A 26,641-nucleotide genomic window follows, 5' to 3' on the forward strand; every position below is an offset into this window, starting at 1 on the left:
AAAGCAATATATGAAGACTTTCCTACTGGCTTGCTAGGCCTAACGCAAGGAAGGATTTTCTGTTGGGGTTGTCTCCCTTAGCCTTTGGAGTTTCTCCTCCACCACAAGGCAGTGGTTCCCTTCTCATTTAATCCCCAGAAAGGAGGGTTGCCTCATCTGCCAGCTACGCCGTTCCGAAGTCTTCCTTCTCCGCCGTCGCTGCCATTAAGGTCTTCACCCGTAACCCTGGGCATGGGTTCCGTGTTATACCCCACGGGATTGGGTCCCTGCCTGAACTCAGCCATCCTAGCACTCCGGCCTACTGAAGTGTAGGATGCCCACCCCCGCGACGTGGACGCGCCAGACAGGAATTACCCCAGTGGAGGAATAGGGAAGGGCACCCTACCTCCCTGGAGCCAGGTTAATGATTGTGTATGGTGCCACAATCAAAGGCATGTCTGATAATATATTTATCAATATCACTAACGAAATGTACAGTGTGTGGAGTTTACTTATTCTCCTTCAGAGCAAATAGCTGGCTCCTCTTGCACACAGCATCGTGTCATTCCTTCTGAAATTTGCACACCATTGACTTACCTAACATTGGTTCATCAACATCTGCTTGCACCATCCGTGACATTCTTTGTTGGCACTATCACAACTCCCTTTGTCAGCAAAAGTTAATGAATTTAACAGCAAGCTGTCATGGCTTCCTGCAAATGTACTTTACGTTATCACTTCTCGTGATCTGTTTTCATACTAACGCCGTGAGGTAAGAATGTGTGAATTACAATGTGAGTGTACCTAGTTACGTGACCAAGGTACTTCTTGCTACTGCTGAACAATTGCTGCACGGTATACCTCCTCTCCCTGCCTGCGCCTCACTGGGGTGCAGATCGCTCTACGCTGCTGCAGCTCTACAGAGCTCTTGTTCAATCCCGCCTTGACTATGGGAGTCTCGTTTATGGTTCGGCGGTGACCTAAGCGTTGCGTTTACTTGACTCAATGCACCACTCAGGCGTTCGACTAGCGACATGAGCTTTTAGGACGAGTCCAGTGACCAGCGTCCTTTGTGGAGGCCGGAGTCACTCCACTGCAGGTTAGGCGTGCACAACTGCTGGCCAGTTACGTTGCACACGTTCGTAGTTTCCCGGCGTATCCGAATCACCGTCTCCTCTTCCCACCCACTGCCGTTCATCTCTCACATCGGCAGCCCAGGTCAGGGCTTCCAATTGCAGTTCATGACCGATCCCTTCTTTCCGAACTGAGGTCCTTGCCTTTACCACCTATACTTGAGGTCCATTCACGTACACCTCCATGGTGTAAACCTTGGTCGCGGCTTCGCCTGCACCGTTCACTTGAACCTAAGGACTCAGTTAACCCCGCGGCTCTCCGCTGCCACTTCCTCTAGATTCTTGACATGTACCGAGGCCACGAAGTAGTTTACACTGACGGCTCGATGTCTGATGCTCTCGTCGGCCTCGCGTATGTCCATTGAGGATATATTGAACAGCATTCCTTGCCCGATGGCTGCAGTGTTTTCACGTCCGACCTGGTGGCTATATCTCGTGCTCTTGAGCACATCCGTTCACACCATGGAGAGTCGTTTCTTCTGTGTACTGACTCCTTGAGCGGCCTACAACCTCTCAACCAGTGCTACCCTCGTCATCCTTTGGTAGCGACCATCCAGGAGTCCATCTATCCCCTAGAACGGTCCAGTCGTTCAGTGGTGTTTGTCTGGACCCCAGGTCACGTCGGAATCCAAGGCAACGAACTTGCCGACAGGCTGGCTAAACAGGCTACGCGGAAACTGCTTATGGAGATCGGATTCTCTCCAACTGACCTGCGTTCTGTAGCACGCTGCAAGGTTTTGCGGCTTTGGGAGACGAAATGGCATAGCATCAGCATGCACAATGAACTGCGTGCCATTAAGGAGACAATGAATGCGAGGCAGTCGTCCATGCGGGCCTCTCGCAGAGACTCTGCCGGCTTCACATTGACCTTACTCCGCAAGCCACCTGACGGTGTGTGGCGGAGGGTACCTTGAGTATCTCTATCGGTTCTCACTTCTACTCCAGTCTCGTATTCTTTGTGGAAAGAAAAATTGTCGGTATGCCTGTATTTGGACTCTGATCTCTCCGATTTTATCCTCATGGTTCCATCGCGAGATATACGTAGGAGGGAGCAATGTACTGCTTGACTCCTCGCTGTAGGTATGTTCTCGAAACTTCAACAAAAGCCCGTCCCGAGCTACTGAGCGTCTCTCTTGCAGAGTCTCCCACTGGAGTTTATCTATTATCTCCGTAACGCTTTCGCGATTACTAAATGATCCTGTAACGAAGCGCGCTGCTCTCCGTTGGATCTTCTCTATCTCTTCTATCAAACCTATCTGGTACGGATCCCACACCGGTGAGCAGTACTCAAGCAGTGGGCGAGCAAGTGTACTGTAACCTACATCCTTTGTTGTCGGACTGCATTTCCTTAGAATTCTTAATGAATCTCGGTCTGGCATCTGTTTTACCGACGATTAATTTTATATGGTCATTACATTTTAAATCACTCCTAATGCCTACTCCGAGATAATTTATGGAATTAACTCCTTCCAATTGCTGACCTGCTATATTGTAGCTCAATGATAAAGGATATTTCTTTATATGTATTCGCAGCACATTACACTTGTCTGCATTGAGATTCAGTTGTCATTCCCTGCACCATGCGTCAAGTCGTTGCAGATCCTCCTGCATTTCAGTACAATTTTCCATTATTACAACCTTTCGATATACTACATCATCATCTGAAAAAAGCCTCAGTAAACTTCCGATGCTAGCCACAAGGTCATTTATATATACTGTGAATAGCAACGGTCGTATGACACCTCTGCGGCACACCTGAAATCACTCTTACTTCGGAAGGCTTCTCTCCATTGAGAATGACACGCTGCGTTCTGTTATCTAGGAACTCTTCAATCCAATCACACAATTGGTCTGATAGTCCATATGCTCTTACTTTGTTCATTAAACGACAGTGGGGAAGATGGCAGGGGTGGCCGAGCGGTTCTAGGCGCTACAGTCCGGAAACGGGCTGCTGCTATGGTCGCAGGTACGACTCCTGCCTCGGGCATGGATGTGTTTGATGTCCTTAGGTTAGTTAAGTTTAAGTAGTTCTAAGTTCTAGAGGACTGATGATCTCAGAAGATAAGTCCCATAGTACTCAGAGCCATTTGGACCATTTTTGACTGCCTTGCGGAAGTCAAGAAACACGGCATCTACCTGGGAACCCGTGGCTATGGCCCTCTGAGTCTCGTGGTAGAATAGCGCCAGCTGGGTTTCACACGATCGTCTTTTCCAAACCTATGCTGATTCCTACAGAGTAGATTTCTAGTCTCCAGAAAAGTCATTATACTCGAACATAATACGTGTTCCACAATTCTACAACTGATCGCCGTTAGAGATATAGATCTATAGTTCTACACACCTGTTCGACGTCCCTTCTAGAAAACGGGGATGATGTGTGCCCTTTTCCAATCTTTTGGAACGCTACGCTCTTCTAGAGACCTATGGTACACCGCTGCAAGAAGGGAGGCAAGTTCCTTCACGTACACTGTTTTAAATCGAACTGGTACCCCATCACATCCAGCGGCCTTTCCTCTTTTGAGCGATTTTAATTGATTTTCTATTCCTCAGTCATCTATTTCGATATCTACCATTTTGTCATCTGTGCGACAGTCTAGAGAAGGAACTATAGTGCAGTCTTCTTCTGTGAAACAGCTTTGGAAAAAGACAGTTAGTTTTTCGGCCTTTAGTCTGCCATCCTCTGTTTCAGTACCATTTTAGTCACATAGTGTCTCGACATTTTGTTTTGATCCACCTACCGCTTTGACATAAGACCAAAGTTTCTTAGGATTTTCTGCCACGTCAGTACACAGAACTTTACTTTCGAATTCGTTGAACGCCTCTCGCACAGCCCTCATCACACTACATTTCGCTTCGTATGATTTTTATTTGTCTGCAAGGCTTTTGCTATATGTATGCTTGATGACACACGGCTGCCTTCTGCGCCGTGATGACTCACATCAGCGTCGGCGCGGCGCCCGGCTGACAGTGGCCCATATCTTGGTGCGCTGTCCTTCTTTGGCTGCCCTGCGACGGACTCTTCAGTTCAGTTCAGTTCAGAGGTTGTAATATTGGAAAATTGTACTGAAATGCAGGACGATCTGCAACGAATTGACGTATGGTGCAGGGAATGGCAATTGAATCTCAACGTAGACAAGTGTAATGTGCTGCGAATACATAGAAAGAAAGATCCTTTATTATTTAGCTACAATATACCAGGTCAGCAACTGGAAGCAGTTAATTACATAAAATATCTTGGAGTAGGCATTACGAGTGGTTTAAAATGGAACGACCATATGAAATTAATCGTCGGTAAAGCAGATGCCAGACTGAGATTCATTGGAAGAATCCTATGGAAATGCAGTCCGAAAACAAAGGAAGTAGGTTACAGTACACTTGTTCGCCCATTGCTTGAATATTACTACCAGTGTGGGATCCATACTAGATAGGGTTGATAGAACAGATACAGAAGATCCAGCGCGCTTCGTTACAGGATCCTTTAGTAATCGGGAAAGCGTTACGGAGATGATAGATAAACTCCAGTGGAAGACTTTGCAGGAGAGACGCTCAGTAGCTCGGGACGGGCTTTTGTTGAAGTTTCGAGAACATACCTTCACCGAGGAGTCAAGCAGTATATTGCTCCCTTCTACGTATATCTCGCGATGAGACCATGAGGATAAAATCAGACAGATTAGAGCCCACGCAGAGACATACCGACAATCTTTCTTTCCACGAACGATATGAGACTGGAATAGAAGGGAGAAACGATAGAGGTACTCAAAGTACCCTCCGCCACACACCGTGAGCTGGATTGCGGAGTATGGATGTAGATGTAGATGTAGATGTAGATACCGGACTCGTTGCCATTAATTTTAGCTGACGACTCCTCATCGGCTAATTTAGTTTTACGTTTTAAGTGTGACACTTGGTTTTATCATTCTATATAAGTTTTAGCGCATGTCCGTTGTCCCTTTGTGTTATGCACTCTAATGCTTTTAGGGTGGATGTCTTAATGCGTCGCAGAATGGCTGACTTTTCATTTTTATTCTCGTGGTCGGCCAGCCACGGCCATCTGCTCTCTTGTTTTTACAAGTACTACCTGTTACTTGCTTCTCTCTGCGGCCCGTAGTGTTGAAACTTCCAAGACTCGAACTCGGGACCTTCGCCTTTCACGGGCAAGTGCTCTACCAGCTGAGCTACCCAAGCACGAGTCACGCCCCGTCCTCACAGCTTTACTTATATCAGCGCATACTTCGCTGCAGAGTGAAAATCTCATTCTTGAAACATCCCCCAGGCTGTGGCTAAGCCATGTCTCCGCAATATCCTTTCTTTCAGGAGTGCTAGTTCTGCAAGGTTCGCAGGAGAGCTTCTGTGAAGTTTGGAAGATAGGAGACGAGGTACTGGCGGAAGTGAAGCTGTGAGGACGAGACGTGAGTCGTGCTTGGGCAGCTCAGTTGGTAGAGCACTTGCCCGCGAAAGACAAAGGTCACGAGTTCGAGTCTCGGTCCGGCACACAGTTTTAATCTGCCAGGAAGTTTCATATCAGCGCACACTCCGCTGCAGAGTGAAAATCTCACTCTGCATAGCTGTGTTGGTTGTCCTTCCTGGCACGAAATCCGGTTATAAGATTAGAATACCGTATGGTAGTCAGAACAAAATCCGCTAGATACTTGGGCGTCCTCATCGATGAAACCTGGAGCTATGCTCCACATATTGGATATGTAGCCTCTAAAGCAATAACACTATTCAACAAGCTTATAAGCATTGCACAACGACGATTTCATCTACCACCGGCAGCAACACAAATGTATAACAACTGCATCCTTGTGCCTTTTGTGGGGTATGGCTCCAGTGTCTGGGCCCACAGACTCGTTCATGTGAGGCCTGCAATGCAAATTAAGCGCATACAAAGGAATATCATCCTATGGTGTGTAGGTGCATTCGGCACCACTCCTACAGATGCGCTTTGTGTGATCATGGGACTTTGTCCCCTTGATCTGCATGCAGCAACTTATTGGTTACATAAGAGAGACTATGAGAGGGTAAGAAGAATAATGGGAAGTTACCTATACAACATAAAAGACTTCAAACAAAGAACGATGCAATTATGGCAGGAGCAGTGGGAAAACTCGGACACTGGTAGGCGGGTCTTTGAGCTTCCCAGCGTACGGGAAAGATTAAAGTTAAGGCACATAGTACACTTTCTATCAGGACACGGCCCCTATCCGACGTACTTTCACAGGATAGGTAGCAGGCCAACACCTGAATGTGTCTGCGGCGCCCCAGAGGGGACGCCTGAGCACGTTACCGTCGAGTGCCCAGACTTTGATCCAGTTGCCTAAGAAGCGAGGGAGGAATTAAGAGAGAAACAAATAGTAGAAATACTGACAAACCCTGACTTGCACAAATTATTACAAGATCTGGTCGATAACGTTTCTAAATTCGCGAGATTAATTTTTGAATAGACACTAAGTTTATAAAGAAAAGCCTTACTCATCAGCCGGGTTGACGAGTATTGTGCATCAGGACTTTAGAAGACCAATAATTAATGGCCCATGGGGGGAGGAATGGCGGTCTTGGTCCCACCATCTGGAAGTCCGTCGGTGGGGCTTGGCTGTCCGCCCACTCCAGGGGGAAACTACAATGTATGGGGGTGGTATTGAGGACAAGGTGGAAGAAGTAGATAGGCTCCCCACTCTATGGAGACATAGAGAGGAGGGATGCCTAAGGGTGTTTCCTAGGCTGTGTTGCCTTCATATCCTCCAGCCACTTTCCTATAAAGACAATAAACACGACTAGATAAATGTATATATATGTATATTAGGCGACTTTTCAAACATTCTTTCCCATGTATTATGTATGTACATAACATGATGTTTTCTATTTTTATAAATACCATTATCGCCGACCGCAGTGGCTGTGCGGTTCTAGGCGCTACAGTCTAGAACCGAGCAACCGCTACAGTCGCAGGTTAGAATCCTGCCTCGGGCATGGATGTGTGTGATGTCCTTAGGTTAGTTAGGTTTAATTAGTTCTAAGTTCTAGGCGACCGATGAACTCAGAAGTTAAGTCGCATAGTGCTCAGAGCCATTTGAACCGTTTTTTGAACCATTATTGTTATTATGTTGTAGAAAGTTAGTAATATGTTGTAGAAAGTTAGCAGTTTGCGCAGAAGCGCACGTTATTATTCTGTTGTCACCACCAGACACCACACTTGCTAGGTGGTAGCCTTTAAATCGGCCGCGGTCCGTTAGTATACGTCGGACCCGCGTGTCATCACTGTCAGTGATTGCAGACCGAGCGCTGCCACACGGCAGGTCTAGAGAGACTTCCTAGCACTCGCCCCAGTTGTACAGCAGACATTGCTAGCGATGGTTCACTGTCTACATACGCTCTCATTTGTAAAGACGACAGTTTAGCATAGCCTTCAGCTACGTCATTTGCTATGACCTAGCAAGGCGCCATATTCAGTTACTATGAATGTATTCTGAACAGATAATATTGTGATTCATGTACCGTCAAGAGTGACATTCATCATTAATGGATTAAAGTTAAGTATCAAACTAATTATGTCCGCTTTCTGAATTCTCATTCCTTGTCATGTTCCAAACCTCACGTCAGTATAGTTCTTCCCTCTTCACACCAGCCTGCATGAGCTAAATTTCGTGCATTTCGGCCTCCTCTAGTAACACGGTGCTGGCTCTTCTGCCAATACAACAATTATTTCCTAAAAATTTTTTTTGTTGATGTAAAAATGTATTTTTAAATAGCGTTTCATCAAGGGTGGTGGAGGGATGACAAAATAAAAACACAACACGGCAGTGGTTTTGCGATAGTAGTCGGCCTACCTCCTCATGGCTAGGGACGGGCAACGCTCCTGGTTACATGGAGCAGCTAAGGGGCTGAATGTTGTAAATAGTGAAGCATAAGTCAGTAAAGTAGAAATCACTGTTTGTAAAAAGTAGCAGTTGTTTAGAAGTAGTACCCATTTTTGTCACCTAGGTAGTGGGTCTTGTATGTTACAATAAAGCTGTAAAAAAAAAAAAAAGCTGTCCTACTGTCGTTCTTCTAGTTCTTCCTTTCTCCTGTTAGTGTGCTGTACGTCTCCTTTCTTTTCTTGTTTCCCTCGTGTAATTATTTTACCACGAACAAGGGACCCATGACCTGGCAGTTTAGCCCTCCCCACCCCCTGCCCCCCTCCCTTCCTCTGTTAAACCAACCAACCAACCCTATGGCCCAGATGTAAAAAACGAAAGTGCTGTCACTCTGGCCAGATCTGGAATACGTTTCTCTGGTTAGTAACTAACTGTGATATTACAGCCTGTGCTTACTTATCTGTGTGAGAAACTGGTCACGCAGACTGAGTGACGCTGAGCACGGTGCGTGTGTCCTGTTGCAGGCATAGAGGAGGCGCACTCGGCGGGCGTGCTGGCGTGCCTGGTGGGGGTGGAGGGGGGCCACGCGCTGGGCAGCAGCCTCGCCGTGCTGCGCGGCCTGCACGCGCTCGGCGCGCGCTACCTCACGCTCACGCACGCCTGCAACACGCCTTGGTGAGCGCCGCACCGCGCCACCTCGTCACGGCGCGGCGCGCGCTGGACGAAAGCTCGACGTTGAAATTACTAGCTCTCACTGTTCTCTTAGTGTTTGTTTCCAGCCTAAGGCCGGTATTGCACTATCAAATTTCTTTGTCAAATATCTTCGTCAAAAATCTTTGTCAAAGATATTTGATGGTGTAATAGGGAACTTTGTCAAATGCCGTCCAATATTTGATCAAACCTAGGGCCTCGCTGTAGATTTGATCGAAGAAATTGCTTGTCTTCTGTTCACTTCAATGTCACATGTTACCACTCGGAGCTCTAGCATCACTGCTGCGTTCTGTTATCTGCAGTGTTTTTATAAACATTGCCCGTAAATACAATTGGTGTGTGCCGACAACTACAAAATTAATAGAAATGTAAGAAGCTGATGAGGCGCTTTACAGCGTGAGGCACCCTGAATACAAAAATAGATTAAGAAGATTGAAGACCTGACGTGACCTAACCTAACCTAACCTAACCTAACCCTCTCCTGTAGCAAGGAATCGGAGTGTTACAGTGAAACTGTCTTCTACAGATGTAGCAGTTGTTAAGTGAATATTGTGCTTTGTGATATGAGGATACACTTCACTGAGCACATACAGAAATTACGCTCATCTGTTCTTATGTAATTGATGTACGACTCGACGTCCTCCACTATAAGCTCACGTAACAAGTTTTCTTGAATGCTTTTATCGTGTCGTCGTAAAACCCACAACTTCACCTAGGTTTTTTTCCTTTTTTTCCCCCGCTTCTCTCCCGCATGTGCACACAGTGCAATTGTGGTACATGTAACTGCTGCGGTTAATAACAAGTTGTTGTTGTCAGCCATCTTGAACTTTGACGAAAAACATGAAAGTGTAATACCCCTTCTAGCGCTACGTCAAAGATCTTTGTCAAATATATTTGACGGAATATTTGATCACTAAGGTCACACAAATGGGATCGTTAGAGATTTTGACTACTTGTAAAGTCATCGTAAGATCATCTTTTCTACAAAAAGATGGGAATAGTAGAACTACTTAGATGTCAAATTCACAGCTTGTGGATTAACATCGTACTTTTCAGTTATTTCTGAAAAAATAAAACATGAAGTCTGAAGCATTCCAAGCAGAATGACATTGAATGATATTTCCGTTTAGAATAGACTATGCATATGATGTTTTATCTCTAAAAGCGAATGTGGGCCCTAACACTGCTGTCAGACAGATCTGAAATATTTTCCCATCCACACTTCTTTCATTTTCAGGGAGATGCAGAGCCATATCCCCAGGAGCTGGAGGTCGACACAAATCTGTTCTTTCCAATGAGTAAAACTTATTTAATGCAGCAAGCTTTCAACTGTGATACATAGCATGTTTCGTAAACACAGTCGCAGGTCAACATTAACCTGTATCATCGAGATCTTGTTGTCTACAAACGTAAACAATAAGCTAAAACCAATTTATGTACATGATGAACTCAAAGTCGATAGACAAAGTTTCAAGAGATTGCAAAACTTATTCACAGAGTATGAATCCATTTGACATCGTCTGTGATAGCTATACAGATAATATATTAGTGACACAAGAAAATTAGATCATATCTATACCTAGCTTTTTTTTTGTTTTGTTTTGGTCATCAGTCTACTGACTGGTTTGATGCGGCCCTCCACGAATTCCTTTCCTGTGCTAACCTCCTCATCACAGAGTAGCACTTGCAACCTACGTCTTCAATTATTTGCTTCACGTATTCCAATCTCTGTCTTCCTCTACAGTTTTTGCCCTCTACAACTCCCTCTAGTACCATGGAAGTCATTCCCTCATTTCTTAGCAGATGTCCTATCATCCTGTCCCTTCTCCTTATCAGTGTTTCCCACATATTCCTTTCCACTCCGATTCTGCGTAGAACCTCCTCATTCCTTACCTTATCAGTCCACCTAATTTTCAACATTCGTCTATAGCACCACATCTCAAATGCTTCGACTCTCTTCTGTTCCGGCTTTCCCACAGTCCATGTTTCACTACCATACAATGCTGTACTCCAGACGTACATCGTCAGAAATTCCTTCCTCAAATTAAGGCCGGTATTTGATATTAGTAGACTTCTCTTGGCCAGAAATGCCTTTTTTTCCATAGCGAGTCTGCTTTTGATGTCCTCCTTGCTCCGTCCGTCATTGGTTATTTTACTGCCTAGGTAACAGAATTCCTTAAAATCATTGACTTCGTGACCATCAAGCCTGATGTTAAGTTTCTCGCTGTTCTCATTTGTACTACTTCTCATTACCTTCGTCTTTCTCCGATTTACTCTCAAACCATACTGTGTACTCATTAGACTGTTCATTCCGTTCAGCAGATCATTTAATTCTTCTTCATTTTCACTCAGGATAGCAATGTCCTCAGCGAATCGTATCACTGATATCCTTTCATCTTCTATTTTAATTCCACTCCTGAACCTTTCTTTTATTTCCATCATTGCTTCCTCGATGTACAGATAGAAGAGCAGGGGCGAAAGGCTACAGCCTTGTCTTACACCCTTCGTAATACGAGCACTTCGTTCTTGATCGTCCAGTCTTATTATTCCCTCTTGGTTGTTGTACATATTGTATATGACCCGTCTCTTCCTATAGCTTACCCCTACTTTTTTCAGAATCTCGAACAGCTTGCACCATTTTAAATTGTCGAACGCTTTTTCGAGGTCGACAAACCCTATGAAAGTGTATTGATTTTTCTTTAGCCTTGCTTCCATTATTAGCCGTAACGTCAGAATTGCCTCTCTCGCCCCTTTACTTTTCCTAAAGCCAAACTGATCGTCACCTAGCGCATTCTCAACTTTCTTTTCCATTCTTCTGTATATTATTTTTGTAAACAGCTTCAATGCATGAGCTGTTAAGCTGATTGTGCGATAATTCTCGCACTTGTCAGCTCTTGCCGTCTTCGGAATTGTGTGGATGATGCTTTTCCGAAAGTCAGATGGTATATCGCCAGACTCGCATATTCTACACACCAACGTGAATAGTCGTTTTGTTGCCACTTCCCCCAATGATTTTAGAAATTCTGATGGAATGTTATCTATCCCTTCTGCTTTATTTGACCGTAAGTCCTCCAAAGCTCTTTTAAATTGCGATTCTAATACTGGATCCCCTATCTCTTCTAAATCGACTCCTGTTTCTTCTTCTATCACATCAGACAAATCTTCACCCTCATAGAGGCTTTCAATGTATTCCTTTCCCCTATCTGCTCTCTCCTCTGCATTTAACAGTGGAGTTCCCGTTGCACTCTTAATGTTACCACCGTTGCTTTTAATGTCACCGATGGTTGTTTTGACTTTCCTGTATGCTGAGTCTGTCCTTACGACAATCATATCTTTTTCGATGTCTTCACATTTTTCCTGCAGCCATTTCGTCTTAGCTTCCCTGCACTTCCTATTTATTTCATTTCGTCAGCGACTTGTATTTCTGAATTCCTGTTTTTCCCGGAACCTGTTTGTACTTCCTCCTTTCATCAATCAACTGAAGTATTTCTTCTGTTATCCATGGTTTCTTCGCAGCTACCTTCTTTGTACCTATGTTTTCCTTCCCAATTTCTGTGAGGGCCCTTTTTAGAGATGTCCATTCCTCTTCAACTGTACTGCCGTAGCGCTATTCCTTATTGCTGTATCTATAGCGTTAGAGAACTTCAAACATATCTCGTCATTCCTTAGTACTTCCGTATCCCACTTCTTTGCGTATTGATTCTTCCTGACTAATGTCTTGAACTTCAGCCTACTCTTCATCACTACTATATTGTGATCTGAGTCTATATCTGCTCCTGGGTACGCCTTACAATCCAATATCTGATTTCGGAATCTCTGTCTGACCATGATGTAATGTAATTGAAATCTTCCCATATCTCCAGGCCTTTTCCAAGTATACCTCCTCCTCTTGTGATTCTTGAACAGGGTATTCGCTATTACTAGCTGAAACTTGTTACAGAACTCAATTAGTCTTTCTCCTCTTTCATTCCTTGTCCCAAGCCCATATTCTCCTGTAACCTGTTCTTCTACTCCTTCCCTTACAACTGCATTCCAGTCGCCCATGACTATTAGATTTTCGTCCCCCTTTACATACAGCATTACCCTTTCAATATCCTCATACACTTTCTCTATCTGTTCATCTTCAGCTTGCGACGTCGGCATGTATACCTGAACTATCGTTGTCGGTGTTGGTCTGCTGTCGATTCTGATTAGAACAACCCGGTCACTGAACTGTTCACAGTAACACACCCTCTGCCCTACCTTCCTATTCATAACGAATCCTACACCTGTTATACCATTTTGTGCTGCTGTTGATATTATCCGATACTCATCTGACCAGAAATCCTTGTCTTCCTTCCACTTCACTTCACTTCACTGACTCCTACTATATCTAGATTGAGCCTTTGCATTTCCCTTTTCAGATTTTCTAGTTTCCCTACCACGTTCAAGCTTCTGACATTCCACGCCCCGACTCGTAGAACGTTATCCTTTCGTAGATTATTCAATCTAGCATAGCTGACATCAAATGAATTTGCAATCTGTGAATAAGTTTCGTAATATTTAACAGAGCTAGTGATCGTTAGAAACGTCTGTTCATAGATCCAAAACAACAACAAAATCTGAAACTTGTTCAGCGATATTTTCTGAGTACTTTGGTACAAGAGATTTGACATGTCTGGTGTTTCGTTTCTTAGCCTTATTTATTTTTGCATCTGCACAACATTGCAAATCTGAACTGTACGCACCGAGTGGCTTGTTCGGAAATAAACTTGTTCCATTCATTTGCAGTACTTGCTGTTGACAACAGTAATACCCACCTTTGTGTTGACCTTCAAGCTTTCATTCGGTGCTGCTCAGATCTAACATGGGTTTGTTTTTCTGGCAGCGTAACTTGTATATCAGCAAAAATATACACAGCATTTGTAACATTCTGCGTGGTGTCTGTTTGTTCTATATCGTGTCTCCCTACCACTTTTGCGCAACGACACTCTGAGCGTGTTTTTTAGTGAATTGACTAGTTTGAACCTGGGACCTGTTGCTGGTAAGGAGACGCCAGATCACACATGACATGTAGAGTTCAAAAGAGTTCAGTGAGACTAGCGATGATATAACCAAATACTTAATGATTTCAGCGTCAGCTCCACTGCACTGCCTGTAAAAGAATCTTAATACTAAATTTAGTGGAAGGGGTTCAAGGCTTTCCTATTTTTAGTTAGCTGGTAAAATAATGTCGAGAAAGCAGTTAAGTTTACCATTGGAAATTTTATTCTACTCACAATACATTGTTTATAAATTTCACTATTGATAAAAGGAAATGTTTTAATACAGGATGGTAAAAACCAACTGCGTTCAACAAAAATGTGAACGAATATTCCCTGAATAGGTTTCCAAGTTCTACAATGGATCGAAGGATGACCTATACCATATCACATCTATAATCTAGGTTTAAATTAAGTTTCACAAAAGAGAAAACTATCAAAATGGTCTACAGTGACCCTCAATTAGCCTTAATTACTTATCTAACTTGTCGTAAATTACAGTGGCTGATGTGGCTTCTCAATAACTATATAACAGAAAAATCATCGCGTTTCAGATTTTTACTTCAAGTGGCAAATGTGAACACCATGAGCTTTAATTGACGATCGACACTAGTATTACGCAAAAAGGGGGTGTAACAGATGAGACCTCTGCAGTTCTGAGTGAGGCTTTATGCGCTGTTATGTGGCATCGCGTGCTTTCATTCCCTTGTCGGTGTTCGTCAGGGGGCGGCGGCCAGCACAGCTCCGCTCACCTCACCGTCTCGGAAGCAACTCCCTCCTAACTTCTCCTTACTACAATTTACCGAAGTTGGTTTAAAAAAACTATCTCGCTGCGTTTTCATCTGACCAATCAGGTTCTCAATGTTAACCTTAAGCTCCGCCTACAAAAATTCTGTCTATCCAATGATAAACGTTATACTTTTCGTGGTGGGTCAATGTTTTTAAAGTTTGCAACGTAACAGAGACGCGAAAAAGTCTCACACTGAAACTTGCGGCTGGGGGGTGGCCCTTTTTGTGTTATCGTAAGATCTGTACTGTTCTTCTGGAGGGCTCTAGCTTTTAACATGGGCTGGGAGGTGGTCCTAGCGGTTGGCTGGCGATGTGGGTGTCCGTCCCTTATCGTAGGGCCTTCCAGCTTAACACGGTTCTGCTCTCGGTTTCTGTTCTCGTTTCTCCCCACGGAACTGCGTCTGTCTCACGGTGGGAAGGTATGACATGCATTTAGGCATTCTTGTGTTAGTCTGTGGTATTCCATTTGCTCACTCGTTACTCGTATTACTTTGGTTAATTTAATGTCACGATTTATTCGGAGCTATGTGACATACTACTGGATTTGCTTATCATGTCAGGGTTTTCATGGAAGGTAGTTTGATCCTATACTATTTGCCTGACACCTTACACATTGTGGGTGGTTTTATTAATGAAGAATTCCCCAATATGCACCATATGTATGGGTTCACTTAATTCCATGGAACAACAGCAGGATGATATGTACTTCGTGAATAAGTTCACTGAATCCAGTGGAATGTCAGCGCAGCGACGATATGCTGAGCTGTTCGTGCAATGGTGGCAACTATGTGACAAAACTGTCTACGAGTTGCGGCATGGTTGTTGTTCGGGAACTCAGTCTGAAGGCTCGTCTGATGCTGCTCTTTACGCTAGTCTATGCCGTTCAAGCCTCTTCATATCTGTTTAACTACTGCAACCTACATACATTTAAACTGTATTCAGTCCTTGATGTCCCTCTATGATTTTTACCTCAACACTTCCTTCTGTTACTGACGACCCCTTTACACCATAGGTTGTGTATCTTTTAGTCGAGCTGTACCATAAAATTCTTTTTTACGTAGTTTGATCCTATACTTCGTCATTAGTTACGTCATTCACCCATCTGATCTTTTGTTCCATTATCCCATGTTTTGTGCTGTGCATTCTTCGTATACTGTAGTCCTTTCCGCTGTTGCGGAACCATATAAATCACAATTATATTACTGCCCCGTAATGATGCAGCGCTCACTATGGGTCCTGAATACCAGTATACTCAGGAAATATCCCAGAACAACCTTTCACATTTGGTCACTGGAGTCGGATTCACCTTGTACACAGGGATTCATAATTAAAAGCAAAACTGACATGGGTGAGAGACATCTCAATACGCCTCTGCTAAGAAGAAAAGCTAGGCCTGGGCGAATCGGGATTGAATATCATTCGTTAATACACATTTGAATCGAAAATTTATTAAGATTACAAGGTTCCACAAAAATCAGCAAACTTAATAGGATGGCCCCCAAAACAAAGGGCTATAGTTACCAATTTTTAAATTAAGAGCACTGCAAGGCAAAAATTTAGGTATAATGAAATTTATCAAGTATTCCTTACATCTGTGATCTTTTGACTGTAAAATTACATAATCTTAACGGTATTGACTGTAAATAAAATCAAACAACTCTTAAAAGCTTTCAGTAGTGCTTGAAATAATGTACACAAACTCACAGTAATACCCAACCGAACGTTAACTGGGTATATCCAGTGGTATATAAATCAAATTAAAGAATGTTTTAAGAAAAGACATTTACAACAACTGTAATCAGAAATTTGAAGGTGAAGCTTTTAAGTATGCAACAACTGTAATAAATCTGAAGGCGAAACTTTTATGTATACAACATCTATAATAAGAAATTTGAAGATGAATATTTGCAAAATATTCTGAGCAACCTTCTGGTATTGCAAGCGGTCCACAGCGGGTGGTAGAAAACGTGACATTCCACAATAACGCAGCCAAGTAGTAACTGTTTCTAAAAATGTATACAAAGCTAATATTACAAACACAATACAACTAACACATGCAATATAGCGTGGCAACAAATAGCTTAATCTCACACTCCGGAGGATAAAGTTAGGGATTAGCTGCACCGCTCCCTTCAGTTCCACTCTGTTTTATAATCTAAGAAAGGACAAATAACAAAATTCCTTATAACAGTTGATACAACAGACAGCTACAATAAGGTAATACAATTTAGCAAGACCCGCGCTACCGGTGTTAAATAAACAATGCCATTAATACTCAGAGAGTCCAGAATGGGGCAACTCCATAAGGATGGTCCTTAAGAACAAAGGAGGAGCGTTAAAAGACCCACCAAAACTTTACGCTGTCCACAACGGCAAAATGTACTGAACGTAAGATTTTATGTCCTTATCCACTTGTCTCAAAGGACGAATGCAATAAACAGCAATCACGTCAATCACGTACCTCGATGGAAGGTTTAGCGTGGGAGGCTGAACCTTGTCAAACAAATTGAATGATTTAAATAGCGAGATGATAATAGCGAGCCTCGACTTCTCTCAGTGGTCCGTCCAGTTAAACAGCATTACCCAAGTTAGCGCACCTTGCAAGACACTCGGTTGGTATAACGTGTCGTATTTGCAATTACAATAGCGCTGCTGCACTGCTAAACGCAACAACTTCATGCTCCTCATTGTGTATTACAGGAGAGACATAAACATGCAGCTTGCGGTCCCGTGGCAACACGTGGAGCACTGTCGCGCAAACTACGGTTTTGCAGTACCAGTCCTTAGGCCTCAGTGAAGAAGCCCCTCTTGCTGTGATACCACTTATTACGGCGCAACGCGGCCCAAACGCCAGTGCCGAAATCAGAGCTGCAAACCCCGGACCGCAGGTACTCCGCGCACCCCACGAGGATCCCAACTAGGCACCACGTGTGGTGGAGTGTCCGCGAGAGAGCGAGCTCGCCGGGGAACTCTTAGGAGCCGCCGTGAACCTCCTCTAGGCAAAGATGATCGCACGCGAAAGCCTGGTGCAATAGTCTATTCGCGACACGGATCCGAGTGAAAGGATACAACAAGGGAAGCAACAACGATCCGGTAACCATGGTTCCACAAACTATCAGTCTGAGTGGTAATTGCGAATGTATGGTTATGAGCCGCCGTTGACTTCATTGGAAATATTGTCCTGGTTAGCGCAGATCTACTTCACGTCCAAACCTACCGATTAGGTTGTCATCTAACAGGGGTCATATTTCACTCACGGTGCGTGGTTTGGGAATGTTGTATGTTGTAACGGCGACTGGAAAGGTCGCGGGGTAATAGTGACGGAAACGAGGCGGGACCCACGGAACGACCTGCGAACAACAACACAACGGGAGAGGACGGACACGACCAACGGAGGACCTTACGACACAACAAGAACAGACAACAGAGTAACGAACCAAACAAGACAACCACGTCCACTAGAATAGAAACACGCTGTCTGAGACGATATGTCCTGAGACGCAACGCGATGCCAGACTGCTGGCTGAGCTTTCTTTTTCCCTTTATTGTCATTTTAGACAAGGTGGGCTGGCAGCGGTAATTTTACGCCGCTCTTCAGGCACAGGCAGTGCAAAGAGAGAAAAACAATGAAGACATAGAAGTAACATAACATAACGGTGGACAAAAAACAGTAGAGACAGTAATTAAAAAAAACACGAAGGCGTCCCCACGCGAAAAAAACAAAAGAATGTTAGCACTGCGCAATGACACTGACGATTGAGACGACACACGTGAACGATGGAGCGTGGGCGGCGAAAAACAGTGAAGCACAAACACGACGGCAGACACGCAAAACTGATGGCGATGATCTCCGGCGCGCTAATGTTCATGTGACGTGTGCGAGTACGGGGACCTGCCAAAAGGGAAAAAAAAGGTGGTAGAGGAGGGAGAAGGGAGAGTGGAGATGCCAGGGGCAGAGGAGATGTGGGACGAAAGAAGGTATGGGGGGTAGGGGCAGCCCAGGGGGTGGAGGGGGGAGGAAGGGAGAGAAGGGAGAGAGTGTGCCCTGAGGAAAAAAACACAGGATGAGGAGGATCAAAGTTGATAGGAGGGGTAGATGGAGGGGATGAGGGCATCATCAGGGAGGGGGAGCTGGTGGAAGCCACCTTGAGTAAGGAGAGTGGAGAGATGGAGAGCAGGTGGGACGTGGGAATACAGGTGCGGCAGCAGACGGGGGCGGGAGAGGATGGGAGAGACAAGCGGGTGAGGGGCATCAAGTTTACAGGAGGTGTAGAGGATCATCCGTATCCGTTCGAGGATAAGGAGGAGGTGTGGGAACGGAATAAGGTCGTACAGGATCCGCTTGGGGGGAGGGGAGACGGATGCGATAGGCGAGGTGGAGAGCATGGCGTTCTAGGATTTAAAGGGATTTGTGAAAGGTAGGAGGGGCGGCGATCCAGGCAGGGTGAGCGTAGCAGAGGATGGGGCGGATGAGGGACTTGTCTGTGTGGAGAATTGTGGAGGGGTCCAGACCCCATGTACGGCCAGAGAGGAGCTTGAGGAATCGGGAGCGTGCGTAGTCTTGGATTGTCCGGTGACGGGGGGTCCAGGAGAGGCGACGGTCAAGGGTGACGCCAAGGTACTTAAGGGTGGGGGTGAGGGCGATAGGACGGCCATAAATGGTGACCTAGAAGTGGAGGAGACGGAAGGAAGGTGTGGTTTTGCCTACAATGATCGCCTGGGTCTTAGCTGGCAGAGCGCGAGGCAGGCGCTTTAGTATGCTATCGGAGGCTCCGCTATTGGCTGCTGGGACCACGTGTTCCACTGTGGCGCCCTCACACTAAAAGCGGGCCAGGAGGCGCGCGCCGCCACAGCTTACGGCGCGATGGTGCAGAGGCCTCTATGGGTCTTCGACGTCCGTGACGTCTGGCGCGGGTTCAAATTCCGCGGCGCGCGGTACCAGATTGTATGTGTATCATAGGGCACCAGCACGTTTTGTTACTGACATTAGAGTTCACCAAATACGCGGATACAGTCCAAGGCGGCTGGGTCGGACAGGGCCTGTACCGTAGCGTCCAATATCAGCTGATCCCGATTCCCTGAATTTTTCTGTCTGCAGTAATAGGAGTTACGTATGCAGAACTCCCGTCGATAAGGCTGAAGTACTGGATCAGTGTATTCTACAGTCCTGTCAATATTTACGAATAATGGGGGGTTGTTTCAAAGAATCCATAACTCATTGCCGGTACAGGTGCAGAGTTGCGTCCAAAACCGAGGAAGTCACAAGGAACACCTGCTTTAGAAGGTATGACTGTATTATAATAAGCTGTAAATTCTAACGTACTGCAGTAGTACTGCATTTCATATTAAGGTAGGCCAAGAGTGAAATCTGAGCCATATTAGTCGACACCTTAATATAGCATCTCACACAAACTACCCGAAAAAAATAGTACACTCTTTTAGAAGTTGCCAATTCACTCGTAATTTGTTGTTGCAACAGTGCCTATGGACAGTCGGGGTCAGTCTCTCGTCACCAGTAGTGAACCGTGGATTTAATTTCAAACAATATTGTTAAAAATTTATTTTCTTTACTAGCGATTCATCAAAAACATTAACACATTTAATCACACTATGTAAGCGTGGAAGAAGTTGGCAGGGAGTAACTAATGAAATCATAATCAAATTGCTTTTAACAAATGGAAATTTTATTCCTAAAAGCTTTTTATTTAAGGAAACAGATTTAAAATTATAAGCAGAAAGCACCCTCTAAATATGAAGTTACAATTTATTCAGAGGCAGAAAGAAACAAATATTTGAGCGTATGAGCTTTAGGGCTGAGAACCTTGCCGCTCCCTTTTGACACAGCCGTAGCCACGTCCGCTCAACCTCTGAAAGACTACACTCGTGCAAATCTGCACCACACCAGATTATTTTAACTAACTATGCACCCTGTAGGAGGGATGGAAATGGTACAAAACACTAAAATTAAAAGATTAACTTGCCACGGAAGGTGCAACTTGATTTTATCTTCTAAGAAAAGTCTTACGTTGGAAGGGTGGCAACTTTATATACTAAAATGACCATTTAAATAAAATCCCATGAAATGCAATCTTATATAAGATTATTCAAGATTGGCCAAACGAGTTAACATGCTCTACAATAGACATATATTGCCTCTCAAGATGATAGGCAAAATAAAAACATATTTCAGGAATTAGGACGTTACACTCCAAGCAATGAATTCGTTAACACACCGAATCCGACAAACATGACAGAGGCAGCTCCGAACGACCGACAGACACTAACTGCCTAACAAATGCGGACGAGAGACAGACGAGCAAGCTGAGAACGAGAGACTGACCAAGAAAACAAATACAATTTAACAACAGTAAATCATACAACATATCACCAGTCGCTTAACTTCTAATAAACTGCGATTTCTCGAGAAGACCTGGCGCAGCACCCGCAAATCGCTCTCCCGGACCGTCCGCCGCCAGCCGCTTCAACGGACGCAGGAAGGCTCACGGCGCCGCAGCTCGCACCGGCCAGACTGATGTTGTGGGTTGACTCCTGTTGCTCTCGTGTCGACTGCGAAGTCACTACCCCTCGCTATACGGCGCGGCCCACAGGACTCACGTAGCGACCTTACATGCGCCGACGCTCGAGACGGACAAGTCATCTCGTGTCTCAGTGCGCGACTAACCAACTGATCGATCCAACCGCCAGTGACCATTGCCTGAGCAAACTCGAACAGACTGGCGGCCTAACGCGCAGACTCGATGCAGGAACTAAGCCCCGCCCGGGCGACCAACTAGCTGAGTTCTCTTACTGGCGGAGTGGAAAGACTCTCATTTTGCCGGCTTTAAAGGTTGATCGCAACGACAGACATACTAGCACTCCGAAAGACAGACGGACACTAACTGCCTCACAAATTCGGACGAGAGACAGACTAGCAAGCTGGGGGACGAGAGTGGCCCCAGACTGACTCCGACTGACCCAGACTACCCAACTGGCGAGCTCATAGCGCCCCTTAAATGCACGTGAACAGCCAACCTTTCCTCTTTCCCGCCAGAGGGAGACACCAAAGCTGCGATTGCCACAGCGGCGCCACCGCCAAAAACGGAGAGCGACTGCTTCACACTACGCGCTGCGGCGCGCTCTTCAAAACAGCAATTTTTACCACGGCTCAACTCGTAATTTGATGTTGCAACAGTGCCTATGGATTACATTTACAGAACAGTAGCACATGCGGTTCAGGGGTACCAGACGTGGACCTCTGATGAAACACACATGTCAGTACGTAGTGTAGCCTCCCTGGGCGGCAACGCAGGCGCCGAATCGAGCATCCAATCGATCGTACAGATGGCAAATACTGTATTGGAATACATTATTCCACGCCTGTTCGTCCTGTTCAAGTAGTTCCGTAAGAACTGTAGGTTGACGAGAGGCAACAGTCACTCCTCGTCCCATCATACCCCACACGGGCTGGACCGGAGGCAAGTCCAAAGATCGCGCTGGCCAGGCAAGTTGCCGCATGTGTTGCAAAACACGTAGAGTCTCCCGGGCAGAGCGTGGGCCAGCATTATCCTGTTGGAACAACACACCACCTTCCTGTTGCAAGAACGGCAAAAGAGCAGGTCTGACAACATTGTGCACATACCGAGCGCTGGCTACCGTCCCTTCCAGAAACACCAAAGGTGAACGAGAGTTGCAGCTCGTCACACCCCACACCCCAGACCATAAGGCTATCTGGGTGGGGCTAGTGTGTTTTGGACGAATGCGCTCTGCGAGCCGGCGCTCGATACATTTACATCCCAAGCGCAAACAACGATCACTTCGTGCAGGCAGAATATGCTTTTATCGCTGAAGCCCACGGCGTGCCAGTCCACCTTCCAGTGGATCCTATGTCGGCATGAGTCGAGCCGCGCACGTCGACGTTGTGGCGTGTGTGGAGGACGGGCTAGAGTTGCGTGTGCCCGTAGTCACACTACTAATGACCGGTTCACAACAGTTCGTGTTCACACGTCTGGGCACACAAGCCCTCTTATCTCCTCCGTGGTAGCTGTACGATCTGCCACCACTGCCCCTACAGTCCGACGTCTGTGATGCGAGGACCTGCTGAACCTCATCTACAGGTGTGAGAACGTTCACTTGACCTCTGATACCAGCATCGTTGCACAACTGGCGCAGTACGTACAACGTGCATATCAGTTTTCCGAAAGGACCATCCCGCCACTCGGAAGGCTACAATTTCTACATCTACATCTATACTCCGCAAGCCACCTGGCGGTGTGTGGCGGAGGGTACTTTGAGTACCTCTATCGGTTCTCCCTTCTATTCCAGTCTCGTATTGTTCGTGGAAATAGAGATCGTCGGTATGCCGCTCTGATTTTATCCTCATCGTCTCTTCGCGAGATATACGTAGGAGGGAGCAATGTACTGCTTGACTCCTCGGTGAAGGTATGTTCTCGAAACTTCAACAAAAGCCCGTACCGAGCTATTCAGCGTATCTCCTGCAAAGTCTTCCACTGGAGTTTATCTATCATCTCCGTAACGCTTTCGCGATTACCAAATGATCCTGTAACGAAGCGCGCTGCTCTCCTTTGCATCTTCTCTGTCTCTCGTCGCCGGCCGAAGTGGCCGTGCAGTTCTAGGCGCTGCAGTCTGGAACCGCGAGACCGCTACGGTCGCAGGTTCGAGTCCTGCCTCGGGTATGGATGTGTGTGATGTCCTTAGGTTAGTTAGGTTTAACTACTTCTAAGTTATAGGGGACTAATGACTGAGAAGTTGAGTCCCATAGTGCTCAGAGCCATTTGAACCATTTTTTTCTCTCTCGTCTATCAACCCTATCTGGTACGGATTGCATTTCCTTAGGACTCTTCCAATGAATTTGACCCGTTTCAAACTCTCTCATTTGGCTGTAGGAAGTACGAGCACGTCTCTATTTAGTGGTTGCTTGCTTGCTTCGCACGTTTACACCTCACTGATTCTTTTGGTTCGAGCATCCGCTACTAAAGTGTAGACACAGATGCCACTCTAGTAGCTATGCCACTATGATATCTTTTGACGGACGCCGCTGAAACGATTATCAGTACATCTACTATCTCCCAGGTGGCATATGCCGTCATCGGATCAAAATCGATGTTGCCTTTCCAAGTGCACTAATTTTTTTCCGGCAGTGTAATTTTTGATAACTAGGGCAATATTTCACTCAAAAGTCAATGGCAGCTCGTAATCACACATTCACAATCATGTTGTACACTGTTCGTTTGTGTAACGATATTTACTGGAATGTTTTTGCACCTACCGTTGCATGGTTTCGCTCTTGTCAGTTTTCGTCCGTGAATACGCTATACAGGGTGTTACAAAAAGGTACGGCCAAACTTTCAGGAAACATTCCTCACACACAAAGAAAGAAAATATGTTATGTGGACATGTGTCCGGAAACGCTTACTTTCCATGTTAGAGCTCATTTTATTACTTCTCTTCAAATCACAGTAATCATGGAATGGAAACACACAGCAACAGAACGTACCAGCGTGGCTTCAAACACTTTGTCACAGGAAATGTTCAAAATGTCCTCCGTTAGCGAGGATACATGCATCCACCCTCCGTCGCATGGAATCCCCGATGCACTGATGCAGCCCTGGAGATTGGCGTATTGTATCACAGCCGTCCACAATACGAGCACGAAGAGTCTCTACATTTGGTACCGGGGGTGCGTAGACAAGAGCTTTCAAATGCCAACATAAATGAAAGTCAAGAGCGTTGAGGTCAGGAGAGCGTGGAGGCCATGGAATTGGTCCGCCTCTACCAATCCATCGGTCACCGAATCTGTTGTTGAGAAGCGTACGAACACTTCGACTGAAATGAGCAGGAGCTCCATCGTGCATGAACCACATGTTGTGTCGTACTTGTAAAGCCACATTTTCTATCAGCACAAGTAGAGTATCCCGTATGAGATCATGGTAACGTGGTCCATTGAGCAAAGGTGGACGAAACTAAAATGAGCTCTAACATGGAAATTTAGCGTTTCCATTCTACTAACTAATATGATGTTCTTCTCTAACATAATTTCTAATAGCACTTTGTGGGTTCTGATGTTCTAGAATTTCAGCAACATCTTTAGCTCTAAACCATCGATTATTCTCTTCATCAATTAGCACCAACACCTCTTTATTGTTATAAACAGTGCATTGTCATTCTGGATGAATCCAAACGACTTCATTGTAGATGATTCCACATAACATCTTTTCTTTATTTGTGCGTGAGGAATGTTTCCTGAAAGTTTGGCCGTACCTTTTTGTAAGACCCTGTATAATGATTCGTCAAAAGAATGTGTGCAGCACTTTGATAAACCAAGCCAAGAAGGCCACTTAAGGTGGTATGTATCTGCGTACTGATTGAATGAACTTAAGGCTCCAGCTAACTGGTGGTACATAGCCTGGAACTCATAAATAGCAAATTCCGGGTGGTTGCAATCGAAGTGCATCTAGTCACAGAGGTGCAGTGTTGTCAGCAATTATCGTATGGTACCGAAACTTGGTAGATATCCTAATGCGTCAATGTAATACCGGTTTCTGCTGAAAATTGTTGCCACCAACTGACATCCTGGCGCTGTACATTATTTGTATGAAGGTATGACATCAACGCTGTCATTATACATGCCATAACGCGAAGGAACAGTACGGCTATCAAAATAGTTAGCTGTTAGTGAAACTATTTTATGTGGATTGGCAGCGAATACAGGGCTGCACTGCGATAGTATCGCCGATTAATAGATCTGAGGAGAGGTCCCATGTCATTAAATGATATTAAAGAAGATATTCTAGAATTGGTTCTGGCACCTGGAAGAGGAAGGCGTCCCATCCCAGTGGAAGTTATTAACGAGACTGCTGTTGCTGTAACTAGTCGTGCAGCACTTACCGCATGCAGTGTCAGTGTTCGTGCAGTGTCGAGAGAGTTGTCCATCCCATGGTCAACATTGCTGAAAGTTTCGCATTCTGTATTACGCTGGTACCTGTGCAAGATCCAGACAGTGCAGCAACTGAAACCGCACGATCCGTGGCAAAATTCTGAGTATGCCCTTCGGTTTCTGGCATGGATCGAAGTCGATTATATGAGGCCAGGTAATATTCTATGGAGTGATGAGGCACATTTCGCAGTATGAGGTGCAATGAATACACAGAACTGCCGGATTCTGGGTACTGTCAAACAGCATGCTGAGCACGAAGAGCCATTGCACTCGCCGTTTGTAAGAGTGTGATGTGGATTCAGAAGCAATTATATTCTCAGTATGTTCTTCTTTGAAGAAAATACACCGACGGGGCCTGTCAGGTGTAACGTGACGTGTACATTTTATTGACACCATCTTCTACAGCATGTGATTTCTGTTTTGGAAGAGCGTAGCTGTGTGGAAATCACTGTTTTCATGCAAGATGTGACAACACCGCAGGTCGCTCGCACAGTGCAACCTTCCACGAACGTGTTATCTCCAGAGGTTTTTCAGACGCATGGCTTGCAAGACACCTGATCTGAAGCCATGTGACTGTTGGTTCAGGAGTTGTCTAAAAGAAAGCTTTTACCAAGGTCGCGTTCGGCCTCTGCTGGTTCTGAAGGCCAATGTATAGGAACACGCTTCTCAGATTCCACCGGAATTGCTGCGAGCAACGGTTGATCACGTCGTCTTACGGATGTAGCATATCGACGACGTCACCGTACTCATATTGAACAAATTGTGTAAGCGGTGGTTAATAATAAAATCAACATCATGCCTTTCTTATTGTTTAACATTTCCTGTCCACATTCTGTTCCTAATCCATTACATATGAAACATTTCTTTACATCTGTCTTGCATTCACAACGCCATATTTCCAACTGGAGGCCAAAATTTGAACCATTTTTTTTTCAGATTAAATCGGTTCTGCATTAACACATTAGCATATTTATCAAGTTTTGCTGCCGTACGATAACTACAGCTCAATCTCTATCTACGTGAGTAGCTGTTCTTTAATGACAACCACCAGGTAAAAGAAACTAACAGATTTTAAGGTATAACCTGTGTCGCAGGTGGTGGGAGTGGTGTTTTGATGGGGGTGGACTGTTAATCAGTGTTTGTTTTATTCGTATTACAAGAAAGTTTACAGTACCAGATCATATACGAATACAGCAAACC

General features: G+C 45.2%; 1 protein-coding gene across 1 annotated transcript in view; it reads left to right on the top strand.

The window, feature by feature from the left end:
- LOC126095023 (dipeptidase 1-like) overlaps positions 1-26,641 on the top strand; it is a 350,057-nt gene that overhangs the window by 238,826 nt on the left and 84,590 nt on the right. Inside the window, exon 6 of the mRNA XM_049909685.1 lies at positions 8,491-8,641. Coding sequence (XP_049765642.1) covers positions 8,491-8,641 — 151 coding nt within the window. The remainder of the gene's footprint in view (positions 1-8,490; positions 8,642-26,641) is intronic.

Source organism: Schistocerca cancellata, chromosome 8 (assembly GCF_023864275.1).
Source record: "Schistocerca cancellata isolate TAMUIC-IGC-003103 chromosome 8, iqSchCanc2.1, whole genome shotgun sequence".
Classification (NCBI taxonomy): Eukaryota; Metazoa; Arthropoda; class Insecta; order Orthoptera; family Acrididae; genus Schistocerca; species Schistocerca cancellata.